This window comes from Bubalus kerabau, chromosome 2 (assembly GCF_029407905.1).
Source record: "Bubalus kerabau isolate K-KA32 ecotype Philippines breed swamp buffalo chromosome 2, PCC_UOA_SB_1v2, whole genome shotgun sequence".
Lineage (NCBI taxonomy): Eukaryota > Metazoa > Chordata > Mammalia > Artiodactyla > Bovidae > Bubalus > Bubalus kerabau.
In genome coordinates this window covers 99,631,118-99,653,281 of record NC_073625.1, presented here as the reverse complement: position 1 = coordinate 99,653,281, position 22,164 = coordinate 99,631,118, and the positions used below count along the sequence as shown (strand labels likewise).

General features: G+C 40.3%; 1 protein-coding gene across 1 annotated transcript in view; it reads left to right on the top strand.

Annotated features, from left to right (window-relative positions):
- MYH15 (myosin heavy chain 15) overlaps positions 1-22,164 on the top strand; it is a 146,111-nt gene that overhangs the window by 57,006 nt on the left and 66,941 nt on the right. The window contains exons 19-24 of the mRNA XM_055570077.1: positions 234-351; positions 1,263-1,386; positions 4,379-4,515; positions 10,315-10,570; positions 19,193-19,435; positions 20,471-20,647. Of these exons, the coding sequence (XP_055426052.1) occupies positions 234-351; positions 1,263-1,386; positions 4,379-4,515; positions 10,315-10,570; positions 19,193-19,435; positions 20,471-20,647 (1,055 nt within the window). The remainder of the gene's footprint in view (positions 1-233; positions 352-1,262; positions 1,387-4,378; positions 4,516-10,314; positions 10,571-19,192; positions 19,436-20,470; positions 20,648-22,164) is intronic.

Sequence of the window (22,164 nt, the reverse complement as noted above, 5' to 3'; positions counted from 1 at the left end):
AATCTTGACTAACTGTGAACTAAAGGATTCATCCCAGGTAAATCCTACTTAGAGACTGCTACATTATAGGTGGGGACTTTGAGAGCCATCAGGCTGACAGTGAATGAGTCCTTTTAACTATCAAGTAGAGAACACCAGATTCAGACTCTTTTAATCCACGATGCAGCAACTAGGACAAAATCTAGGGTAACCATCATTTTAGACATGGACTCATGGTGAACCTCTTTCTTCAGGTGTAATGGACCCTTATTTGGTTCTACAGCAGCTGCGCTGTAATGGTGTCTTAGAAGGGATCACGATATGCCGTGAAGGTTTTCCACACCGACTGCTCTATGCTGATTTTAAGCAAAGGTAAACATACATCCTGGGATTCAAGAAGCCTGGAGCATTTCTTTTTCCCCCTTCTCTTTCTGAGTGCTTAGGCATGCATTGTTTGTTTGGTGGATATCCTCCAGACTACAGATCGATGTGTTTTGGTGGTGGTGAGATATATGATGACAGAGTTCCATTATTATTTCCCCTTAAATCCAACATGCATGTAGCTGTAATATCCTTAAATCTCTATTACTGGATAATAGACCCACATATAGAAGAAATATATAGAGAAGAACGATACAGAGGCTGAATTGAATCTCTGAAATGTTGTTGGTACTTAATCGTAGCTGCCATCCAAGCGGGCTGTTTCTTTCCTAGCAGAGCCTGTGAAAGGCAGAAAGCCAGCAGGGTATGCAGCAGGAGGCAAGAGAGGTATTTTTGCTTTCTATTTCCTGAATTCTAAAAGTGTCAGTTATAAGTCATCAAGCTAATTTGAGCAAAGTATAGTAGAGTAGAAAGAGTACCTGTGTCAGTATTAAGAAGCATATTTCTAGCTCTCCACCAACTCACCATTAGGACGAGGGAATCCTGGAAAAGTTCTTTAATGTCTCTGCTTCTCAGTGTCCTTATCTGTACTTAGAGACACTTAAGCCTGTCTCTTTGTCTTTCCTCTGATCCCTACTCCATTCTCTCCCTTCTTCCTCTTGAGCATAAAATCAAGTGAGGTGGTCTCGACAGCACTATGAAAAGTATAAACTATTATACCAAAGGAAAGAATTATTGCTTGTATCCTCATTATTATTGCCAAGAGTTTTGTGAAAATTGAACATATTGATAGGAGAGGTGGAAGTTTATATATATATACATAAACTTCCCTTTGCCTTACTTGTCCAAATTATTCTTTATTTGCACCCCTGACCTCAGGATTTATTCTTTACTTAAATTAGGTACTACATTCTGAACCCAAGGGTGTTTCCAAAGAGCAAATTTGCAAGCAACAGAAAAGCAGCTGAAGAATTACTTGACTCCTTAGAGATAGACCATACCCAGTACCGCTTTGGAATTACTAAGGTAACCAGAGAACCACAAAGAATGCATTTGGAAAAGAGTGGGAGGAAAATCTGTATATCTTAAAATACCCATGAAAATGCAATTATAAGGCTTTTACAGCTCTTGTGACCACAAATAATACAAATAGAACTCTGTTGAGAGTGAAAACTTTGGCTATGTTGAGAGAGAAAATTTGAAAGTCAATGCTTTTTGAAACTTAGCCTTGATTACATTGTTTTGCTCTATCATTTTTATATATTTATTTTTAATTGGAGGATAATTGCTTTACAATATTGTGTTGGTTTCTGCCATACATCAACTTGAATTGGCCATAGGTATATGCATGAGATGGCTAGGTAGTATCACTCAATGGACATGAATTTGAGCAAACTCTGGGAGATAGTGAAGGACAGAGAAGCCTGGTGTGCTACAAGTGCATGGGGTTGCAAAGAGTCAGACACAACTTAGTGACTGGACACACACATATATATGTCCCCTCCTTCTTGAACCTCTCTCCCACCTCCTACCCCATCGCACCCCTCTAGGTTGTCACAGGACACAGGATTTGAACTTCCTACATCATACAGCAAGTTTCCCTTGGCTATCTAATTTTACCTATGGTAATGTATATGTTTAAGTGCTACTCTCTCAATTCAGCCCACCCTCTCCTGCCTCCACTGCATCCACAAATCTGTTCTCTCTGTCTGCATCTCCTTTGCTGCCCTGCTGTAGGTTCATCAGTTCCATCTTTCTAGATTCCATATATATGCGTTAATATATGATATTTGTCTATCTCTTTCTGACTTAACTTCACCCTGTATAATAGGCTCTAAGTTCATACACCTCATTAGAACTGAGTCAAATACATTCCTTTTTATGTCTGAGTAATATTCCCTTGTGTACAACTTCTTTATTAATCTCTCTGTCAATGGACATCTAGGTTGCTTCCATGTTCTAGCTATTGTAAATAGTGCTGCGATGAACATTGGGATACATGTGTCTTTTTCAATTATGGTTTTCTCAGGGAATATGACCAGTAGTGGGATTGCTGGGCTATATGATAATTTCATTTCTAGTTTTTTAAGGACTTTCCATTCTGTTCTCCATAGTGGTTGTATCAATTTTCATTCCCACCCCAAAAGAGGGCTCCCTTTACTCCATACCCTTTCCAGCATATATTGTTTGTAGATTTTTAATGATGGCCTTGATTATATTTATTAATACATCTTTATAATTACTTATCTAAGCAAGTTTGTGCCAAGATATCAAATAATTATTCAACTTTAGTGTGATAAAAAATGTTTATATACATCAGAGCTAGACAAAATTGAATCAACTTACTGGAGATAACTGCCTGTCTGCATGTGAACAGATTCATCCATAAGTATGCTCTCAGGAAATTAATTCTGAAAGACTGTCTGAGTAACTAAAAACAGTAAGATCAACCCTACTATCCAAAACGTTAGTCCAAAGCTAACTTCCTTAAATGTGATTCACTAAATTCTGCTTCATCTTGGAGATTTTGGCAGATGCACATATTTTGGGAAACCGCTAACACATTTGGTTTTCACCTGACAGTATCAGGTTGTTTCTGCTGATATCCATGCATTAAGTTGCTTTAGTCATGTTTGACTCTTGTGACCCCGTGGACTGTAGCCCGCCAGCCTCCTCTGTCCATGGAATTCTCCAGGCAAGAATACTGGAGTGGGTTGCCATTTCCTTCTGGGGATCTTTCTGACCTAGGGATCAAACCTGAGTCTCCTGTGTCTCCTGCATTGCAGGCAGATTCTTTACTGCTGAGCCACTGGGGAAGCCATATAAGGGCCAGATTATTTAAAGGAGAATTGGAGGATGTATGATAAAGAGCTTACAGAAAAAGAACTCTGTTGGACATGCTTATAAAATGTTACTCAACTCCTACATTTTGAGTACCTGTTTCTGCTGATTTTCACTCCTGGTACCTTGCTTCCTTGTATGTTTAGTTATTTTTGTTGTGTACTGCTTACCTAGGCTAGGACTATTATGAGTTGAGGGGCTTCCCAGGTAGCACCAGTGGTAAAGAATCCACCTGCCAATACAGAAGACTTGAGTTTGGTCCCTGGGTTGGGAAGATCCCTTGGAGAAGAGCATGGCTACTCACTCCAATATTTTTGCCTAGAGAATCCTATGGACAGAGAAGCCTGGTGGTCCATAGGGTCACAAAGAATCCAACATGACTGAAGTGACTTAGCACACAACATGAATTGAGAGAGCCTCCTAAAGCACAAAATCTGAGGCAGCACTCACTCGTAGGGTGGTATAAGTACTGACTTGTACAACCCTGAGAGTGAGTGCTTCCTTAACATTTGTGCTTTAAGTACCTCACTCACCTCATCCTGACCCTTACTAATGATTCTTTAAAAAAAAAAAATTATGTGTATTTTTTTTTATTGTCTAAGATGAAGGTGACTTTCTCTAGAGCAGTGGTCAGCAAACTATGGCTTAAGGGCCATATCAATGGCCTATTTTTTATATGGCCCCCTTGCTAAAAATGATTTGGCATTTTTAAAGAGGAAGAAAAACGAAAGAAGAGGAGGAGGCACAGATAGAGGAGGTGGGGAGAAGGGAGGGAGTGGGTGTGGGAGTAGAGGTTCTACAGAGACTGAGTGTGGCCTGCAAAGCCTAAAAATTTTCACTATCTAGCACTTTACAGATAAAGTGTGCAGACCCCTGCCTGGGCCTAGCTTAAAATTAAAACCAAGTTCCTTAAACAACCTAGACATAGCTAATAGATCAGGAGGAGGACAGTCTAAGTTCTTAAGGAATACAACCACAGGATTAAATGAAGTTTTTTTGCTTTGGCAAGCTTTAGGTTTATAAAACCAAACTTTCTAGAATTTACATTTTACACTTTATGAAAAATTAACAAGAAATAGAACTGATCATCAAATACAATAGTTGCTCATATGGCCATTCAATAGACATTTACTGAATGCCCACTAGGACTGGAACTGACATCTGACATTTCTTTTAGGTGCTTTTAAAAGCTGGCTCTCTGAGCAAACTGGAAGCCATGAGAGATGAGAGATTATCAAAAGTCTTCACATTGTTCCAAGCCAGAGTACGGGGAAAACTGATGCAAATCAAATTCCAAAGGCTTCTGGAAGAGAGGTATGATATCCCACCCTGCACCCCCGCTGCTAGAGCAACAGTATGCCTCAGTCCAGGCGACTTCTCACTGCCTTATAATGAGTCAGGGTAAAGAGCTCGGCCACCTTTGCTTAGTCTGGGACTTAATGTGAAATTTTTAAAATTATGGAACACCAAACAGAGCACAAACGGCTTTTATTACCCTAACTAAGAATAAGCATAATTCAGATATTTCTTGCATTGCTTCCAGTCTTCCCTTTGGAGGGATTCTTTATAGTTGGCAAAGTCTGGCTCTCTGAGAGTGGTGTGACTCATAATTCAAAACAGAAGCAGACCTAGAAGGGCTGGCAGGCATCTCACAGCCAACTCTATGGGGAAATTTGCTGTAAAGCAGGTAGGTTTTCTGACCACTTTACAGCATCCCCTGGGTCAGAAACTGACTCTTGGTGGCATGTAACCATAACTCTCTTACTTCAAGTCAGGCAGGTTCACTAGGGACATCTATCACCACCTCTGGACACTGAGTGTAGGTTTTGTTAATCCTTTAATAGAATTATGGAAAAGCAAGCTCCAAACAAAGGGATTTTGAGCAAGGGGTTCTGTGGTTGTCATATTTACTTTTTGCTGTAGATAGGTCCACAGGTCTTGGTATGGTTTGCTTACCTGACAGTTGTTAATTCCTTCTGTTTCCCCAAAGAAGAGAGAAACCATTACATTATCAGAGATATCAGAGAGACATCTCCTAAGAGTTTTCCATGACTCCCATATAGTATCCAACATGGTATGGGAGTTTATGAGAGTTCAGGGATCAGGAGATATGACTTCTGTGACAGGTTTTATAAACCTGTATGAGACTCTTAATTTTCTCAGTTCACGTCCTTCATCTCTAAAATGAGGTATTTACTATCCATCCTGTCTAAATGACTTTAGGCATTTAAAGAATGACTTTAAAAGAATTATTATGAAATATTTCAAACATAAAAAATAGAGAAAATACTATAATGTGTACTCATGGAACTGTCATCAAAGTATATCAATTCCTAACAATTTCTCTGCAACTCCTCACAACTTAAAAATAAATAATTAAATTAATAGACAAAGTAGAAGTCTTTCATGTATTTCTTCCTTGATCCAGGTCCTATTCCTAGCTCCCCAGATCCTGAATTCATGTTTGTCCCTCTGTTTCATTCATGTTTCACATATAAAACAGAAAAAGATGTAACATTTTTCTATAGTTACTCACAATATATTCTGAAAAATAAATAAACAGACACAGTTGAAGTCCCTTGTGTATTTCTCCCTTGATCCAAGTTCTACAGAGATATGCAGATATCCTTAAAAAGTTACATGATTCTGCAAGTTTTTAGTCTCCATGGAAACATTGCGTGTCTGTTATCTTAAAATTTGTTCTTTACACGCAGTACTAGTTTTGAAATTAGTTGATATTGATAAATCTATGGCTAGATTATTGATCTTAACTGTTGGACAATACTCTGTTGTATGAATATACTACAATTTATTTATCCACTTGCCAGCTCAAGTAATCTTATTTATAATTTTTTATATTACAAACAATTCTGCAGTGATATTTTTATAAATGTCTCCCCTTGCACATAATCAAGAGTTTCTTGAGCGTGGTGGTGGTGGTGGTTTAGTCGCTAAGTTGTGTCCGACTCTTGCGACCCCATGGACGGTAACCCACCAGACTCCTCTGTCCATGAGATTCTCCAGGCAAGGATACTGGAGTGGGTTGCCATTCCTTCTACAGGGGATCTTCCCAACCAAGGAATCGAACCCGGATCCCCTGCATTGCAGGCAGATTCTTTCCCTTATAAGGGAAGCCCTTCTTGAGGGTGGTGTGACTCAAAGTGCTGGTGCAATGGCTGATAGTATGTAGGTAGCAGCTGGCCAAGGCTCACACTTTGAGTGACATTTCTGTAGGTATGAATTATAATATTAGGTTTTAGGCTATACACAGCTCCAGCTTTATGAGATGTCGCCAAAATGCTTTTCATTTTACTCTTTACCAGAAGTTTATAGAAGTCCCATGACTCTATATCCTCACCAACTTGTAGCATTTCAATTTCAAAGACTTGCCAAACTGGGTCATATTTCTGACTTTGGGGGAAGATATAATTTTCCTCTTAATATCATGTTTTCCATAGATTTTTTTTTGTAGATATGAAATGTTATATAGAGGACATTTGTGCCATCTTATTTTGTTAATCATGTTTACCAAGAAATGATTAAATTCCTTTTTTGCATCTATGAAATAATTACATGGTTGGGCTTCCCAGGAGGCACTAGTGGTAAAGAACCAGCTTGCCAGTGCAGGAGACACCAGAGACAGGGGCTTGATCCCTGAGTCAGGAAGATCCCCTGGAAGATGGAATGGCAATCCCCCTCCAGTATTCATGCCTGGAGAACCCCAGAGAGAGGAGCCTGGTCGACTGCAGTCCATGGGGTTGCAAAGAGTCAGACACGACTGAGCAATTAACACTTTCACTCTTTCTCCAGTAACTCATAAATGTGTTAAGTTAAATTAATAGATTAAAAAGTGTTAAACCCACTTTGTTTATGAAATATGATCTTTTCCATACATTGTGGTATTGGTTATAATATTATAGTATTTCTGCATCAATGTTCATGAATAAGTTTGGCCTGTAATTGTTTCCCCTGCTTTTATCTGACTTTTAATTGAAGTTACCTTGATCTCATAAAAGAGTTAGGCAGTGTTTCCTCTTTTCAAAACATGAAATGATTTATTTTGATTATTTATTTTTGAGTTTTTGGTAAAATTTGCCTATAAAACCATCCAGATCTGGTATTTCTTTCATGATAGATTTTACAGATTTGATTTAATTTATTGAATAGTTATAGGCCTATTGAGATTTTGTTCTTAGATCAACTTAGATCAATTTCTTTAGAAAAAGAAATTTTACATATTTAAAAAATCTTCCAATTTGCTAGATTATAATTTTTAATCTTCATCATATCTACAATGATGCTTCTAGAACATAATCATAGATTATTATATTCTTAGGATTCTTAGGTATTAATATTCCTAATACTATTTATGCTCTTTCTTTTTCTTGATTATTCATGTGGCAAATTTTACCAAAAACTCAAAGATAAATAATCAAAATAAATCATTTCATGTTTTGAAAAGAGGAAACACTGCCTAACTCTTTTATGAGATTAAGCTAACTTCAATTAAAAGTCAGATAAAAGCAGGGGAAACAATTACAGGCCAAACTTATTCATGAACATTGATGCAGAAATACTATAATATTATAACTAATACCACAATGTATGAAAAAGATCATATTTCATAAACAAAGTGGGTTTAACACTTTTTAATCTATTAATTTAACTTAACACATTTATGAGTTAATGGAGAAAGAGTGAAAGTGAAAGTGTTAGTTGCTCGGTCATGTCTAACTCTTTGTGACCCCATGGACTGCAGTCCACCAGGCTCCTCTCTCTTTGGGATTCTCCAGGCATGAATACTGGAGGGGATTGCCATTCCGTCCTCCAGGGGATGTTTATTTAATTAGATTATTTAAATTTAAGTGAAAGTCTCTCAGTCGTGTCCAACTCTTTGTGACCCTATGGATTATACAGTCCATGGAATTCTCCAGGCCAGAATACTGGAGTGGGTAGCCTTTCCCTTCTCCAGAGGATCTTCCCAACCCAGAGAATGAACCAAGGTCTCCCAGATTGCAGGCAGATTTTTTACCAGCTAAGCCACAAGGGAAGAAAATTAAAATTTTCCTTTAGTTAAAAATTTAAATACTTTAAAGCATTTAAATTGTTTATGAAAAGGCTTAAAATTTTTTGTTTGTTTGTTTTCTAGTTCATTAGTTTCTGATCTCAGCTTTATTCTATTCTTCCTTCCACTTGCTTGGGTTTGATTCACAATTTTTTTTTCAGTGTGTTTAATCAGCTGCTTAATTCTTCCATTGAGTATTTTATTTCAATGACTATACTTTTCAGTGCTAGATATTTTGTGTGGTCCTCTTCCAAATCTGTCTGCCTTTTTTTTTTCTTTTCACAGTGGCTCATTCCTTTCTTATTTTGTTTTGTTTTTTTCAATTCTTTCTTTTATGTCTTTAAGAACTTTTAGTAATTACTCTATGGTCTCCATTAGATGGTTCCATTTTCTGAAATTCTTGGAGATTTAATTAAATTCTTAATTGTGGGTGCCCACATCAATAACCTCAGATATGCAGATGACACCACCCTTATGGCAGAAAGTGAAGAAGAACTAAAGAGCCTCTTGATGAAGGTGAAAGAGGAGAGTGAAAAACTTGGCTTAAAGCTCAACATTCAGAAAACGAAGATCATGGCATCCAGTCCCATCACTTCATGGCAAATAGAAGGGGAAACAGTGGAAACAGTGTCAGACTTTATTTTATGGGCTCCAAAATCACTGCAGATGGTGATTGCAGCCATGAAATTAAAAGACGCTTACTCCTTGGAAGGAAAGTTATGACTAACCTAGACAGCATACTGAAAAGCAGAGACATTACTTTGTCAACAAAGGTCTATCTAGTCAAGGCTATGGTTTTTCCAATGGTCATGTATGGATGTGAGAGTTGGACTATAAAGAAAGCTGAGCGCTGAAGAATTGATGCTTTTGAACTGTGGTGTTGGAGAAGACTCTTGAGAGTCCCTTGGACTGCGAGGAGATCCAACCAGTCCATTCTAAAGGAGATCAGTCTTGAATATTCATTGGAAGGTCTAATGCTGAAACTGAAACTCCAATACTTTGGCCACCTGATGTGAAAAGCTGATTCATTTGAAAAGACCCTGATGCTGGGAAAGATTGAGGGCGGGAGGAGAAGGGGACAACAGAGGATGAGATGGTTGGATGGCATCACCAACTCGATGGACATGTTTGGGTGGACTCCTGGAGCTGGTGATGGACAGGGAGGCCTGGCGTGCTGAGGTTCATGGGGTCACCAAGAGTCGGACACGACTGAGCAACTGAACTGAACTGAACCCTCACTTATGGTTGAATTTTTTTCTATATGTGTTTTGTAATTTTGAATTGTAAGCTAATCTTCAAGGGGACTTTAAGAAAATCTCTAGTGCTTGATTTTAGAGTATTTTCTTCAGTGCACTTTTGCATTTTTCCCCCAAGGACCCAAAGGGTATTTATTACCAGTGTAAAAAATGATTATGTTAATTTCTTGTGTATTTCTGTGCTAATCAGATAGTATAATTTAAACTTCAAATACTCGAGTGGTGCTGGCTCATAGTTTTCAAAAAAAATTCCTAGTGTAAAAAAATTTTTTTTCACCCTGAGCCCAGACCAAATCAGATGTACTTCTCTTTGACTTCTCTCTGTGCCAGTAGGTGAATTTTTAAATCCTCCTTTTCATTAAGTGAAATTCTTTGAAAATCTCAGCCTGTCTCTTTATCCACAAGGATATAAAAATACAAACTCTACAATACCAAGCCTGGCTTCCTCCTTCTGTGGGGATGGTCAGGCTGCACAAGCATTCACTTTTTGCTCCTTTTTTTAAAGCTCCCTTTATACTTCTTACCCTCTTTAAGGGTCACCTCTCATTATCGAATGTTTGTAGTAGAAGCATTTTCAGGACACCTAGTCCACAACATTGTTAGCCCCAAAATTCCCTCAAAGAGTTTTTGCTAGAATCAAACGAGAGCTTGGATGTGGAAGTGCTTTGAACACTAATGAGAGTTTATGACTCCTAAAAAGATGTGCTTATTAAGAATCTTAATTTGAAAAATAACTCTCTTATAGTCTAGGTTAACTTGCTTTTCTTTTTTTCCCCCAAACCCTCGATTTAGGGATGCACTTCTTTTGATCCAGTGGAACATAAGAGCTTTCATGGCTGTGAAGAGCTGGCCCTGGATGAGGCTCTTCTTCGAGATCAAGCCTCTTGTTAGATCTGCTGGAATGGGAAAGGAGGGAGCTGGACTGAAGGAAGAGTGTATGCAGCTGCAAAAAGCCTTGGAGAAGTCAGAATCTCAGAGGGAGGAGCTGAAATCAAAGCAAGTCTCCCTCCTCCAGGAAAAGAATGACCTGCTTCTTCAGCTGCAGGCTGTGAGTGGCCCCACCATTTCTTCTTCAAATCAAGTTTCTAATTAGATTCCCTTGTTTTGCAGGCAGTGTTGACTTGAAAAAATAGAGACACGTGCTTTTCGAGTACTATAGGATTTCATCCAACACAGACAATGGAAGCACTTAACGAGACACCCTGTTTTATAGTGAAGTGATTTCATTGGGAAGATGCCTTTGAAAAGGGAATGGATTTTATTAGATAGATTTTAAACTGTGTAAACATATAAATCTATCTTGGGAGCCAGGAAGCTCTTAATCTTAATTTAAATTCTGTAGGTAGCAGGAAACCCATTAGTAAATCAAAAGGTAGGGTTTTAGTAGGTCCTGAGAAAAGCTTTACTGAGATCTTCAGGATTATTGCAGTATGCCCCTAACTGGTTTTCCTGATTTTGATCTCCCTATTTGCCCTTCCCCAGTCCAAATCAACATTATAATCAGTTGAGTTCTTAAAACAGCAGTATTCAACCTTGACTTTGCCTCAAACTCATTTGTGAAACACTAGCAATTAAAAGAAAGATGCCTAGACTTGAATCTCAGATATTTGGGTTAAACAGGCCCTGTGTGGGTCCAAATCATCTGTATGGGGGATTCTGATATCCAGTCAGGATTAAGAACCTCTGCCTTGAACAAATATCATGTTGCTTCCCTGATGAACAAACTTCAGATCAAAGAATATCTGAACTTGGCCTTGGCATCTGAGCCTCCTTCCCCAATCTGATGCTGAAGTGCCATTCAGTTCAGTTCATTTCAGTCGCTCAGTCGTGTCCAACTCTTTGCAACCCCATGGACTGCAGAACACCAGGCTTCCCTGTCCATCACCAACTCCTGGAGCCTACTCAAACTCATGTTGATTGAGTCAGTGATGCCATCTAACCATCTCACCCTCTGTCATCCCTTTCTCCTCCTGCCTTCACTTTTTCCCAGCATCAGGGTCTTTTCAAATGAGTGAGCTCTTCGCATCAGGTGGCCAAAGTATTGGAGTTTCAGCTTCAGCATCAGTCCTTCCAATGAATATTCAGGACTGATTTCTTTAGGATTGACTGGTTGGATCTCCTTGCAGTCCAAGGGCCTCTCAAGAGTCTTCTCCAACACCACAGTTCAAAAGCATCAATTCTTCAGAGCTCAGCTTTTCTTTATAGTCCAACTCCCACATCCATACATGACTACTGGAAAAACCATAACTTTGACAAGATGCACCTTTGTGGGTAAAGTGATGTTCTGCTTTTTAATATGCTGCCTAGGTTTGTCATAGCTTTTCTTCCAAGGAGAAGCATCTTTTAATTTCATGGCTACAGTCACCATCAGCAGTGATTTTGGAGCCCCCCAAAATAAAGTCTGTCACTATTTCCACTGTTTCCCCATCTATTTGCCATGAAGTGATGGGACCAGATGCCATGATCTTAGCTTTATGAATGTAGAGCTTTAAGCCAACTTTTTCACTCTCCTCTTTCACTTTCATCAAGAAGCTCTTTAGATCTTCTTCGCTTTCTGCCATAAGGGTGGTGTCATCTGCATATCTGAGGTTATTGATATTTCTCCTGGCAATCTTGATTCCAGCTTGTGCTTCATCCAGCCAAGCATTTCACATGATGTACTCTGCATACAAGTTAAATAAGCAGGGTGACAATATACAGCCTTGACATACTCCTTCCCTGATTTGGAACTAGTCTGTTGTTCCATGTCCAGTTCTAACTGTTGCTTCCTGACCTGCATACAGATTTCTCAGAAGGCAGGTCAGGTGGTCTGGTATTCCCATCTCTTTAAGAATTTTCCAGTTTGTTGTGATCCACACAGTCAAAGGCTTTGGTATAGTCAATAATGCAAAATAGATGTTTTTCTGGAACTCTTTTGCTTTTTCGATGATTCAGTGAATGTTGGCAATTTGATCTCTGGTTCCTTTTCTAAATCCAGCTTGAATATCTGGAAGTTCACGGTGCACATACTATAAAAGTCTGGCTTGAAGAATTTTGAGCATTACTTTGCTAGCGTGTGAGATGAGTACAATTGTCTGGTAGTTTGAGCATTCTTTGGCATTGCCTTTCCTCAGGATTGGAATGAAAACTGACCTTTTCCAGTCCTGTGGCCACTGCTGAGTTTTCCAAATTTACTGGCATATTGAGTGCAGCACTTTCACAGCATCATCTTTCAGGACTTGAAATAGCTCAACTGGAATGCCATTACCTCCACTAGCTTTGTTCATAGTGATGCTTCCTAAGGCCCATTTGACTTCACATTCCAGGATGTCTGTCTCTAGGTGAGTGATCACACCATTGTGGTTATCTGGGTCGTGAAGCTCTTTTTTGTATAGTTCTTCTGTGTATTCGTGCCACCTCTTCTTAATATCTTCTTCTTCTGTTAGGTTCATACCATTTCTGTCCTTTATCGAGCCCATCTTTGCATGAAATGTTCCCTTGGTATCTCTGATTTTCTTGAAGAGATCTCTGTCTTTCTATTGTTTTCCTCTATTTCTTTGCATTGATCCCTGAGGAAGGCTCTCTTATCTCTGCCTTGTATTCTCTGGAACTCTGCATTCAGATGGGTGTATCTTTCCTTTTCTCCTTTGCCTTGCCCTTCTCCTCATTTCACAGCTATTTGTAAGGCCTCATCAGACAATCATTTTGCCTTTTTGCATTTGTTTTTCTTGGGGATGGTCTTAATCACTGTCTCCTATACAGTGTCACAAACCTCCATCCATAGTTCTTCAGGCACTGCGTCTATCAGATATGATCCTTTGAATCTATTTGTCACTTCCACTGTATAGTCGTAAGGGATTTGATTTAGGTCATACCCGAATGGTCTAATGGTTTTCCCTACTGTCTTCTATTTAAGTCTGAGACAGAACTGTGTTGGGTGTCTCCTGAGGAGGTCTGGGTCAGCAGTGGCCTGCTACAGGGGCAGGGGCTCTGGGTGCAGTAGACCTGGGTATGGCATAAGCCTTCTTGGAGGAGGGCACCATTAACCCACCATAGAGCCACCAGAACTTACACAGAACTGGGGAAACAGACTCTTGGAGGGCACAAGCAGAACCTTGTGTGCACCAGGACCCAGGAGAAAGGAGCGGTGACCCAATAAGAGACTGACCCAGTCTTGTCCATGAGTGTCCAGGAGTCTCTGGCAGAGGCATGGGTCAGCGGTGGCCTGCTGCAGGGTTGAGGGCACTGAGTGTAGCAGTGCATGCATGGGACCTTTCGAAGGAGGTGGACATTATCTTCATTTCCTCCACCATAGTTTGCCTCAGGTCAAATAACAGGGAGGGAGCACAGCCCTGCCCCTCAACAGAAAATTGGATTAAAGATTTACTGAGCATGCCCCAATAAAGTAAAGTAATGCTCAAAATTCTCCAAGTCAGGCTTCAACAGTATGTGAATCCTGAAACTCCAGATGTTCAAGGTGGATTTAGAAAAGGCAGAGGAGCCAGAGATCAAATTGCCAATATCCATTGGATCATCAAAAAAGCAAGAGAGTTCCAGAAAAACACCTACTTCTGCTTTATTGACTATGCCAAAGCCTTTGACTATGTGGATCACAACAAACTGGAAAATTCTTAAAGAGATGGGAATACCAGACCACCTGACCTGCCTCCTGAGAAATCTGTGTGCAGGTCAGGAAGCAACAGTTAGAACTGGACATGGAACAACACACTGGTTACAAATAGGGAAAGGAGTACATCAACGCTGTATATCGTCACCCTGTTTATTTAACTTATATGCAGAGTACATCATGAGAAACGCTGGGCTGGAGGAAGTACAAGCTGGAATCAAGATTGCCAGGAGAAATATCAATAACCTCAGATATGCAGATGACACCACCTTTACGGCAGAAAGCAAAGATGAACTAAAGAGCCTCTTGATGAAAGTGAAAGAGGAGAGTGAAAAAGTTGGTTTAAAGCTCAACATTCAGAAAACTAAGATCATGGTATCTGGTCCTATCACTTCATGGCAAATAGATGGGGAAACAGTGGAAACAGTGACAGACTTTATTTTTGGGGGCTCCAAGATCACTGCAGATGGTGGCTGCAGCCAAGAAATTAAAAGACCCTTTCTCCTCGGAAGAAAAGTTATGACCCACCTAGACAGCATATTAAAAAGCATAAACATTACTTTGCCAACAAAAGTCCGTCTAGTCAAAGCTATGGTTTTTCCAGTAGTCATGTATGGATGTGAGAGTTGGAGTATTAAGAAAGCTGAGTGCCGAAGAATTGATGCTTTTGAACTGTGGTGTTGGAGAAGACTCTTGAGAGGTCCTTGGACTGCAAGGAGATCTAACCAGTCCACCCTAAAGGTGATCAGTCCTGAGTATTCATTGGAAGGACTGATGCTGAAGCTGAAACTCCAATACTTTGGCCACCTGATGCGAAGAACTGACTCATTTGAAAAGACCCTGATGCTGGCAAAGATTGAAAGCAGGAGGAGAAGGGGACGACAGAGGGTGAGATGGTTAAATGGCATCACCGACTCAATGGACATGAGTTTGAGTAAACTCCGGGAGTTGGTGATGGACAGGGAAGCCTGGTGTGCTGCAGTCCATGGGGTCACAAAGAGTTGGACAACAAAGGTCCGTCTGGTCAAGGCTATGATTTTTCCAGTGGTCATGTATGGATGTGAGAGTTGGACTGTGAAGAAAGCTGAGCACCAAAGAATTGATGCTTTTGAACTGTGGTGTTGGAGAAGACTCTTGAGAATCCCTTGGACTGCAAGGAGATCCAACCAGTCCATTCTGAAGGAGATCAGCCCTGGGATTTCTTTGGAAGGAATGATGTTAAAGCTGAAACTCCAGTACTTTGGCCACCTCATGTGAAGAGTTGACTCATTGGAAAAGACCCTCATGCTGGGAGGGATTGGGGGCAGGAGGAGAAGGGGATGACAGAAGATGAGATAGCTGGATGGCATCACTGACTCAATGGATGTGAGTCTGAGTGAACTCCGGGAGTTGGTGATGGACAGGGAGGCTTGGCATGCTGTGATTCATGGGGTCGCAAAGAGTCGAACATGACTGAGCGACTGAACTGAACTGAACTGAGCATGGCTCCGCCCATCAGAATAAAGCCCAATTTCCCCCTCAGTCAGTCTCTCCCATCAGGGAGCTTCCATAAGTTTCTTGTCCTTCTCCATCATAGGCAGACAGACTGAAAGCCACAATCACAGAAAACTAACCAATCTGATCACATGGACCAGCCTTGTCTAACTCAGTGGAACTATGAGCCATGACGTGTAGGGCCACCCAAGATGGACGGGTCATGGTGCAGAGTTCTGACAAAATGTGGTCCGCTGGACAAGGGAATGGCAAACCACTTCAATATTCTTGCCTTGAGAACCCCATAAACAGTATGAAAAGGCAAAAAGAGGACACTGAAAGATGAACTCCCCAGGTTGCTAGGTGCCTAATATGTTACTGGAGATCAGTGGAGAAATAACTCCACAAAGAATGAAGAGACGACACCAAAGCAAAACCAGCATCCAGTTGTCGATGTGACTGGTGATGGAAGTAAAGTCTGATGGTGTAAAGAGCAATATTGCATAGGAATCTGGAATGTTAGGTCCATGAATCAAGGCAAATTGCAAGTGGTCAAATAGGTGATGGCAAGAGGGAACATCGGCATTTTAGGAATCAGCGAACTAAAATGGACTGGAATGGGTGAATTTAACTCAGATGACCATTGTATCTACTACTGTGGGCAAGAATCCCTTAGAAGAAATGGAGTAGCCACCATAGTCAACAGAAGAGTCTGAAATGCAATACTTGGATGCAGTCTCATAAATGACAGAATGATCTCTGTTTCCAAGGCAAACCATTCAGTATCACAGTAATCCAAGCTTATGCCTTGACCAGTAATGCTGATGAAGCTGAAGATGAATGGTTCTATGAAGACCTACAAGACCTTCTAGAACTAACACCCAAAAAAGGTGTCCTCTTCATTATAGGGGACCGGAATGGAAAAGTAGGAAGTCAAGAAATACCTAGAGTCACAGTCAAATTTGGCCTTGGAGTACAGAAGGAGGCGTGGCAAAGGCTAACAGAGTTCTGCCAGGAGAACACACTGGTCATAGCAAACACCCTCTGCCCACAACACAAGAGAAGACTCTACACATGGACATCACCAGATGGTCAATACCGAAGTCAGATTGATTATATTCTTTGTAGCCAAAGATGGAGAAGCTATATACAGTCAGCAAAAACAAGACCAGGAGCTGACTGTGGCTCAGATCATGAACTCCTTGTTGCCAAATTCAGACTTAAATTGAAATGCCATTACTCATTCCCTTTTATTAATATTCCTCTTCTCTAGCTACCCAGACCACTGTTATCCCCAAACATTCCAAAGGCAGGTATGAAATTATATCCATCTTTATTGTATTCTCTACCCCACTTAGAACAGTACTAAGTTAAAAAAAAAATACTGGGTTCAAATACAACTATATAAATAGAAGTTTTTCTTGCTGTTTGGACTTATTGAAAACAGAGAAAATTTAGTAATTTTAGACTAACCCAGGTTATTTTTTCTTTTGGGACTGTGCTACCCATTGATGTTTCAATAGGCCATGTTTTATATGAGAATTTACACTCAGACTCACACTTTTGATACATATTTATCATAACAGTGGTTCTAGAACTTTAGTGTTTATCAGCCTCATCTAGGATTCTTGTTAGAACTACAAATTCCTGGGCCCCACTCAAACCTACATTAAGATCCATACTGTGAGAATCACAGCTTGTAATGTCATATTTTGTCTGGCTTATGAGAAAGGCAGGTTTGAATAAGAGAAATACAGTTTTGAGTAAGAGTAAGGTAAGTTTGAATAGAAGAAAGGCAGGTTTGAACAAGACCCGGCCTCCTAGTTTTCATCATTCTTCCTTCAGCAAAGAGAGTGGCCAGTGCTACTTGGGCTGATGTAGGGATAGAAAAGGACCTGACTTTTGAAGCAAGCGGAGGGTAAAAGTCTGGGATATATGATCAAAGAGCATAGGAAATACATTAAGCCAATTCCAGGGCAAATCCAGGAAGGCTGAGATGGGTTCAAATTGTAATTAATTAAAAAAGCTGAATTGACTATGAAATATTTTATTATTGTTGATTTTTAAGAAACACAGCTCAATACAGTACAAATCAAGGAAACAAGGATTCTTTTAAAATCATTCACTAACTCAAAACTGAGTGAACCCATTTCAATTAGCACTGCAAGTACGTGAGAAAATTACTACAGGGGAAAGGATGTCCTTGCTGTTAAACTGTTACACCACTGCCTGGCTGGCTTCAGACACGCTGTCATGTTTAATGAGGGATCGATGATGGCCGATTGGATTGTCCTCTTCATCTGGTGATGGTGACAGGTCCTATACACATGCTGAATGGAAGAGAGCAAACAGCTGTTCTGCTTGTCAACTGGGGTGAACTGAGATCAAATGTCCCCCTTGTTGCTCAAGCATTGGAACTGCTCTGATTTGCATGAAGTCTTTTGCTTCCATATTTTTGTTTTTACTTAGCCCTTCTCTTGGTCTTCAGTGATGTTGGAGATTCACTATACTATACATCTCCCATCTGTGCCTCGTTGAGCCCCACTTGTTGGACAGATAGGATGAGAGATAGCCAGAAAACAGTAGCCTGGATTTTTGTTTTTTTTTCTGCTCTTGGTCTAAGTAGATGCAACAATTTATGCCAAGTAACTAGTTAGGTAATAGGTTACCAAAATTGCAGAGGATGGATGAGGTCTAGAGATGGAAGATAGAGATATGAGTGAAGTTATATCTCAACAAGACCTACAGTAATTAAGAACTTGCTCACAGAGAAGAGGTTTCATTTAGCCTCTAAATGGAGACAAATGAGAGGAGTTCAAAGTTACAAAAGGTGCTTTTGTAGCAAAAGGACTCAGCCCCTTAGTTTTTGACTTAGTCCATAACACCGAAACAGTGGGCCACTCAGCAAGGGTTGAAAGCAGTATGTTTGAAAAGATAAAAGGAAGGAGGATTTTGCACTCTTTGTGTATAACTTGTGAAATTTACTGCTGGAAGAACCATTGAGAAAAAGATTTTAGTTGGAAATAATAGTGAAATCTAGTTAGTGATGTGCAAGGAACTTCATGAATTCTAAATTCAACCTGTGAATAACATACAGCCCAGCTCTATTTATTAGAAGTTGTTTATATACTAAACAAGTGCATCAGGACCCTTATAATAATATGATAAATATTCTATTGTCTGAGGGGACAGACCTTTCTTCAAAGACTGTATTCTGAGCAGGTACCACCCTCAAACTATATGCCCACAGGGATGCTTCCAGTAGCTGTGATTTAATCAGCACACTGCTGATTTTTGGAGGCATGTTAGCTCCTTTAGGCCACTAGGATTCTATTAAGTGCTTTAGAAGAGGTAATCTAATCTACTGAATGGCCTGAAAGATTGAAAGCACCTCCAAACACAAGCAACTCCTCCACTTGTCAACAATAGGATTGGGGAACTGGGAATATTATTTCAACTGCTTAGGAAAGATAGGTGAAAGTGCTGGACAGAGGGCAGGCAATTATCTCTTTGCTATGTGTTAAGCAGCATTTCTCCTGGCTGATAAATTACTTCCAGCTGTTGGCAACAATTTTCTCCTCATCATGGCAGGAGCGAGAGACCCTGGCAAATGTTGAAGAGCAGTGCGAACTGCTGATTAAATCCAAGATCCAGCTGGAGGCCAGCGTCAAGGCGCTGTCTGCGCGGGTGGAGGAAGAAGAGGAGATAAATTCCAAGCTGACTGCCAGGGGGCAGAAACTTGAAGATGAATGTTCTGAGTTGAAGAAAGAAATCGATGACCTGGAAACACTATTGGCGAAGTCACAGAAGGAGAAGCATGCTACAGAGCTCAAGGTACTTTTTCTATGATGTCAGGAAGGTCTAGATGCCTGAACTCCACACTCCCGATCGGGCTCTGGAACCAGGCTTGCTTTGTTTAAATTAATGAACAAAGTGGTCTGCAATTTGATGGGCCTGGAAGTCAGAACTGGCATCGAATGAGGACCTAATTCAAATTTCCATCTTGAATTTATGGAACCCTACTTAATCTCCCAAATGAAACATTTTCATTTGTTCTGATCTTATTGCATCTGAAATCTGATAGAAAGAGTAAAACAGTTTTACTGGGCCTCTAAGAATTATTTTTTGGAAGGAGAGGGAGCAGGATGCAGCTTACTGAAAGGTGGTTTAGTATGCATCTTAGTCCCCACCTCGGTTGTTGATTTGGTGTTGACCTTCAGATGTCATTTTAATTCCAGCTAAAACTTTTTTTGTTTTCTTTGAGGTTTTTAACTTGTGTATCTGTATATAGATTGAAGTTAGCTAAGGAATCTGTATCAAACATTTGATTGAAAAAAGCCTCCAGAATAATACTGTGATTTTGGCAGATGATTAAATAGCAACTCTTGTACATCGGTCCCTTTCATAAAAAGCCAATGGGCCTGATATAAATGGCTTCCATTTTTGCCTATTTTATCCGCTGGACCTCTTCTCTAACTGCCACTTTCTTAGGATCTTGAGGCACAACAAGATTAATGTGTGCCCTGAATACTCAAAAGCAAGCTAAATTACCTTTAGTGGTGTTCCTGTTATACAATAGCATGACACTGAAAACTGGCCGTCCATGGACCCATGCTGATAATATTTGATTAACCAGAACACCCCATTCCCTGACTATGAGAGATAACAGATCATTCGTGTTTGTGTATAAAAGAAAATGTGAATTTAGAGTTTTAAAACGTCCAACAGAAATTTGGCTACATGTGATTCCTTACGCTGGTGGATATGTCATGAGATTTTTGGTCTTAGAAAAGAGAGGAGATGGCCCTTTGTGTTTATGCCCCTGCTTCCAGGAGCGGTTCTCATGGTGCTGTTGTCTTCTCCCAGCAGGTCAAGAACCTGATTGAGGAGGTGGAGTCTCTCAATGAGGATGTGAGCAAACTGCATCGAGCAGCCAGAGCTGCACAGGAGACCCACCAGCAGACCCTGGAGGACTTGCACAACGAGGAGGAGAAAGTCCACACCCTGAACAAGGCCAAGTTGACACTGGAGCAGCGAGTGAATGAGGTCAGTAGTGATATGTTTGCCTAGTTAGCTGCCTGTCTACGTCTATAGAAACCTTCACTTTTTACTTAGTTAATTTATCTTGACATTTTCATGAAAACTTAGTAGCATGGTTCATTTCCCTCATTATTTAGAAACAGAGGTGAACTGTTACAGTGGAAGAGAGGCCCCAGTATGTGTTCTGTCTGTTGTTAAATGAAACTTTCATAACAACCCTGGGCAGTGGGAGAATACTGAGATGAATCATGAGGTGGGAGCACTCTACATGACTGACTTCCCCCAGAAGCTGGTGTTTCGCCCCGCTAATGTGCTGGTGCTCTATCTGACGCTAGCACTGAAGGATTGCTTAAAGGCCCCATGTCTCCAGCAGTGCACTGGGGTTTGTTATAGAAGAAAGATATGTAAGTCACAAGCTGTGTTCTACTAATGCTATCGGAATATACTTGTAAGATTCTGGAGACGGTGCTTCTGTTCTGCTTCCAAAACCCTGTGAAATAAAGATGTTTCAGACCAGTCTCAGTGGGTAGGTTCATCACTCTTCCTGTCTCTTACCCAGCTGACAAGAGTATATGCATTCACTGTTTTATTAGTCCCCAAAGCTTAGCTTTTATAAAATTGCTGGCAAGCGTGTTTTTTTTTTTTTTTTTGATTATCTGCTTCTTGTTCCTCGTGCCTCTCTATCAATTTTCCTCTGTTACCTATTAGTTGTCTCACTTCTCTTCCTATTTCCATGGATATATATTTTACAAAGCCTCAATATGGGAATTTGTTGGTGTGTGCACACAACACACACACACACTCACACATGTATTTTCACACATTTGCTCTCTCCTAGAGTTCATTTATTTTTTGGTTTTGCATATACCTTCCAGAAATTCTCCCTTCTCCCCTATTTGAATTTTATCTTTCACTGCTTACAGGAAATAGCTTCTATTGTGGCAAAGTTAATATATCAATGAAAAATAGCCATATTGTAACTATTGTTTTGCCTCCTTTTAAACTGACCTCAATATCATTGTTGGCAACACTAATCTGGACAGAACTGTAGTATTTTGGCCTTCTGGTACCTTGCTGGAGGTACCAGAAGATGACATAATGCTATGGACCAGAGAGGGTACCAGGGTGGTGAAGGAGAGTATAGAAATTATGTTGTGTGAGGTGCATTTGAAATGGTCAGTGATGCTGAGTTGGGAGACTCAGGACAGCTGCCTAATATTCATGAATGGTCACGTGGAGACAGATTTACTTGGTGTTGCTCCAGGGAGCAGAGCCTAGATTCGTGGGACGGATTTACAGGGACTATTTTGGCTTCTTACGAAGAAGCACTCCTGAGTAAATGGACTTATCCACCCATGAAATGAGCTGCCATGTGAAGAAGTGAGCTTCTCATCACTGGAAAGCTACCAAATAGGGTCTCACTGGGCATTTATTACTTGTTTTTTCTGTATTCTAGAGCACGTATTCCTTAATCTCTAAAGATTTCCTTTGTCACTGACTTCTAGATTCTTTTGTAATCCCAC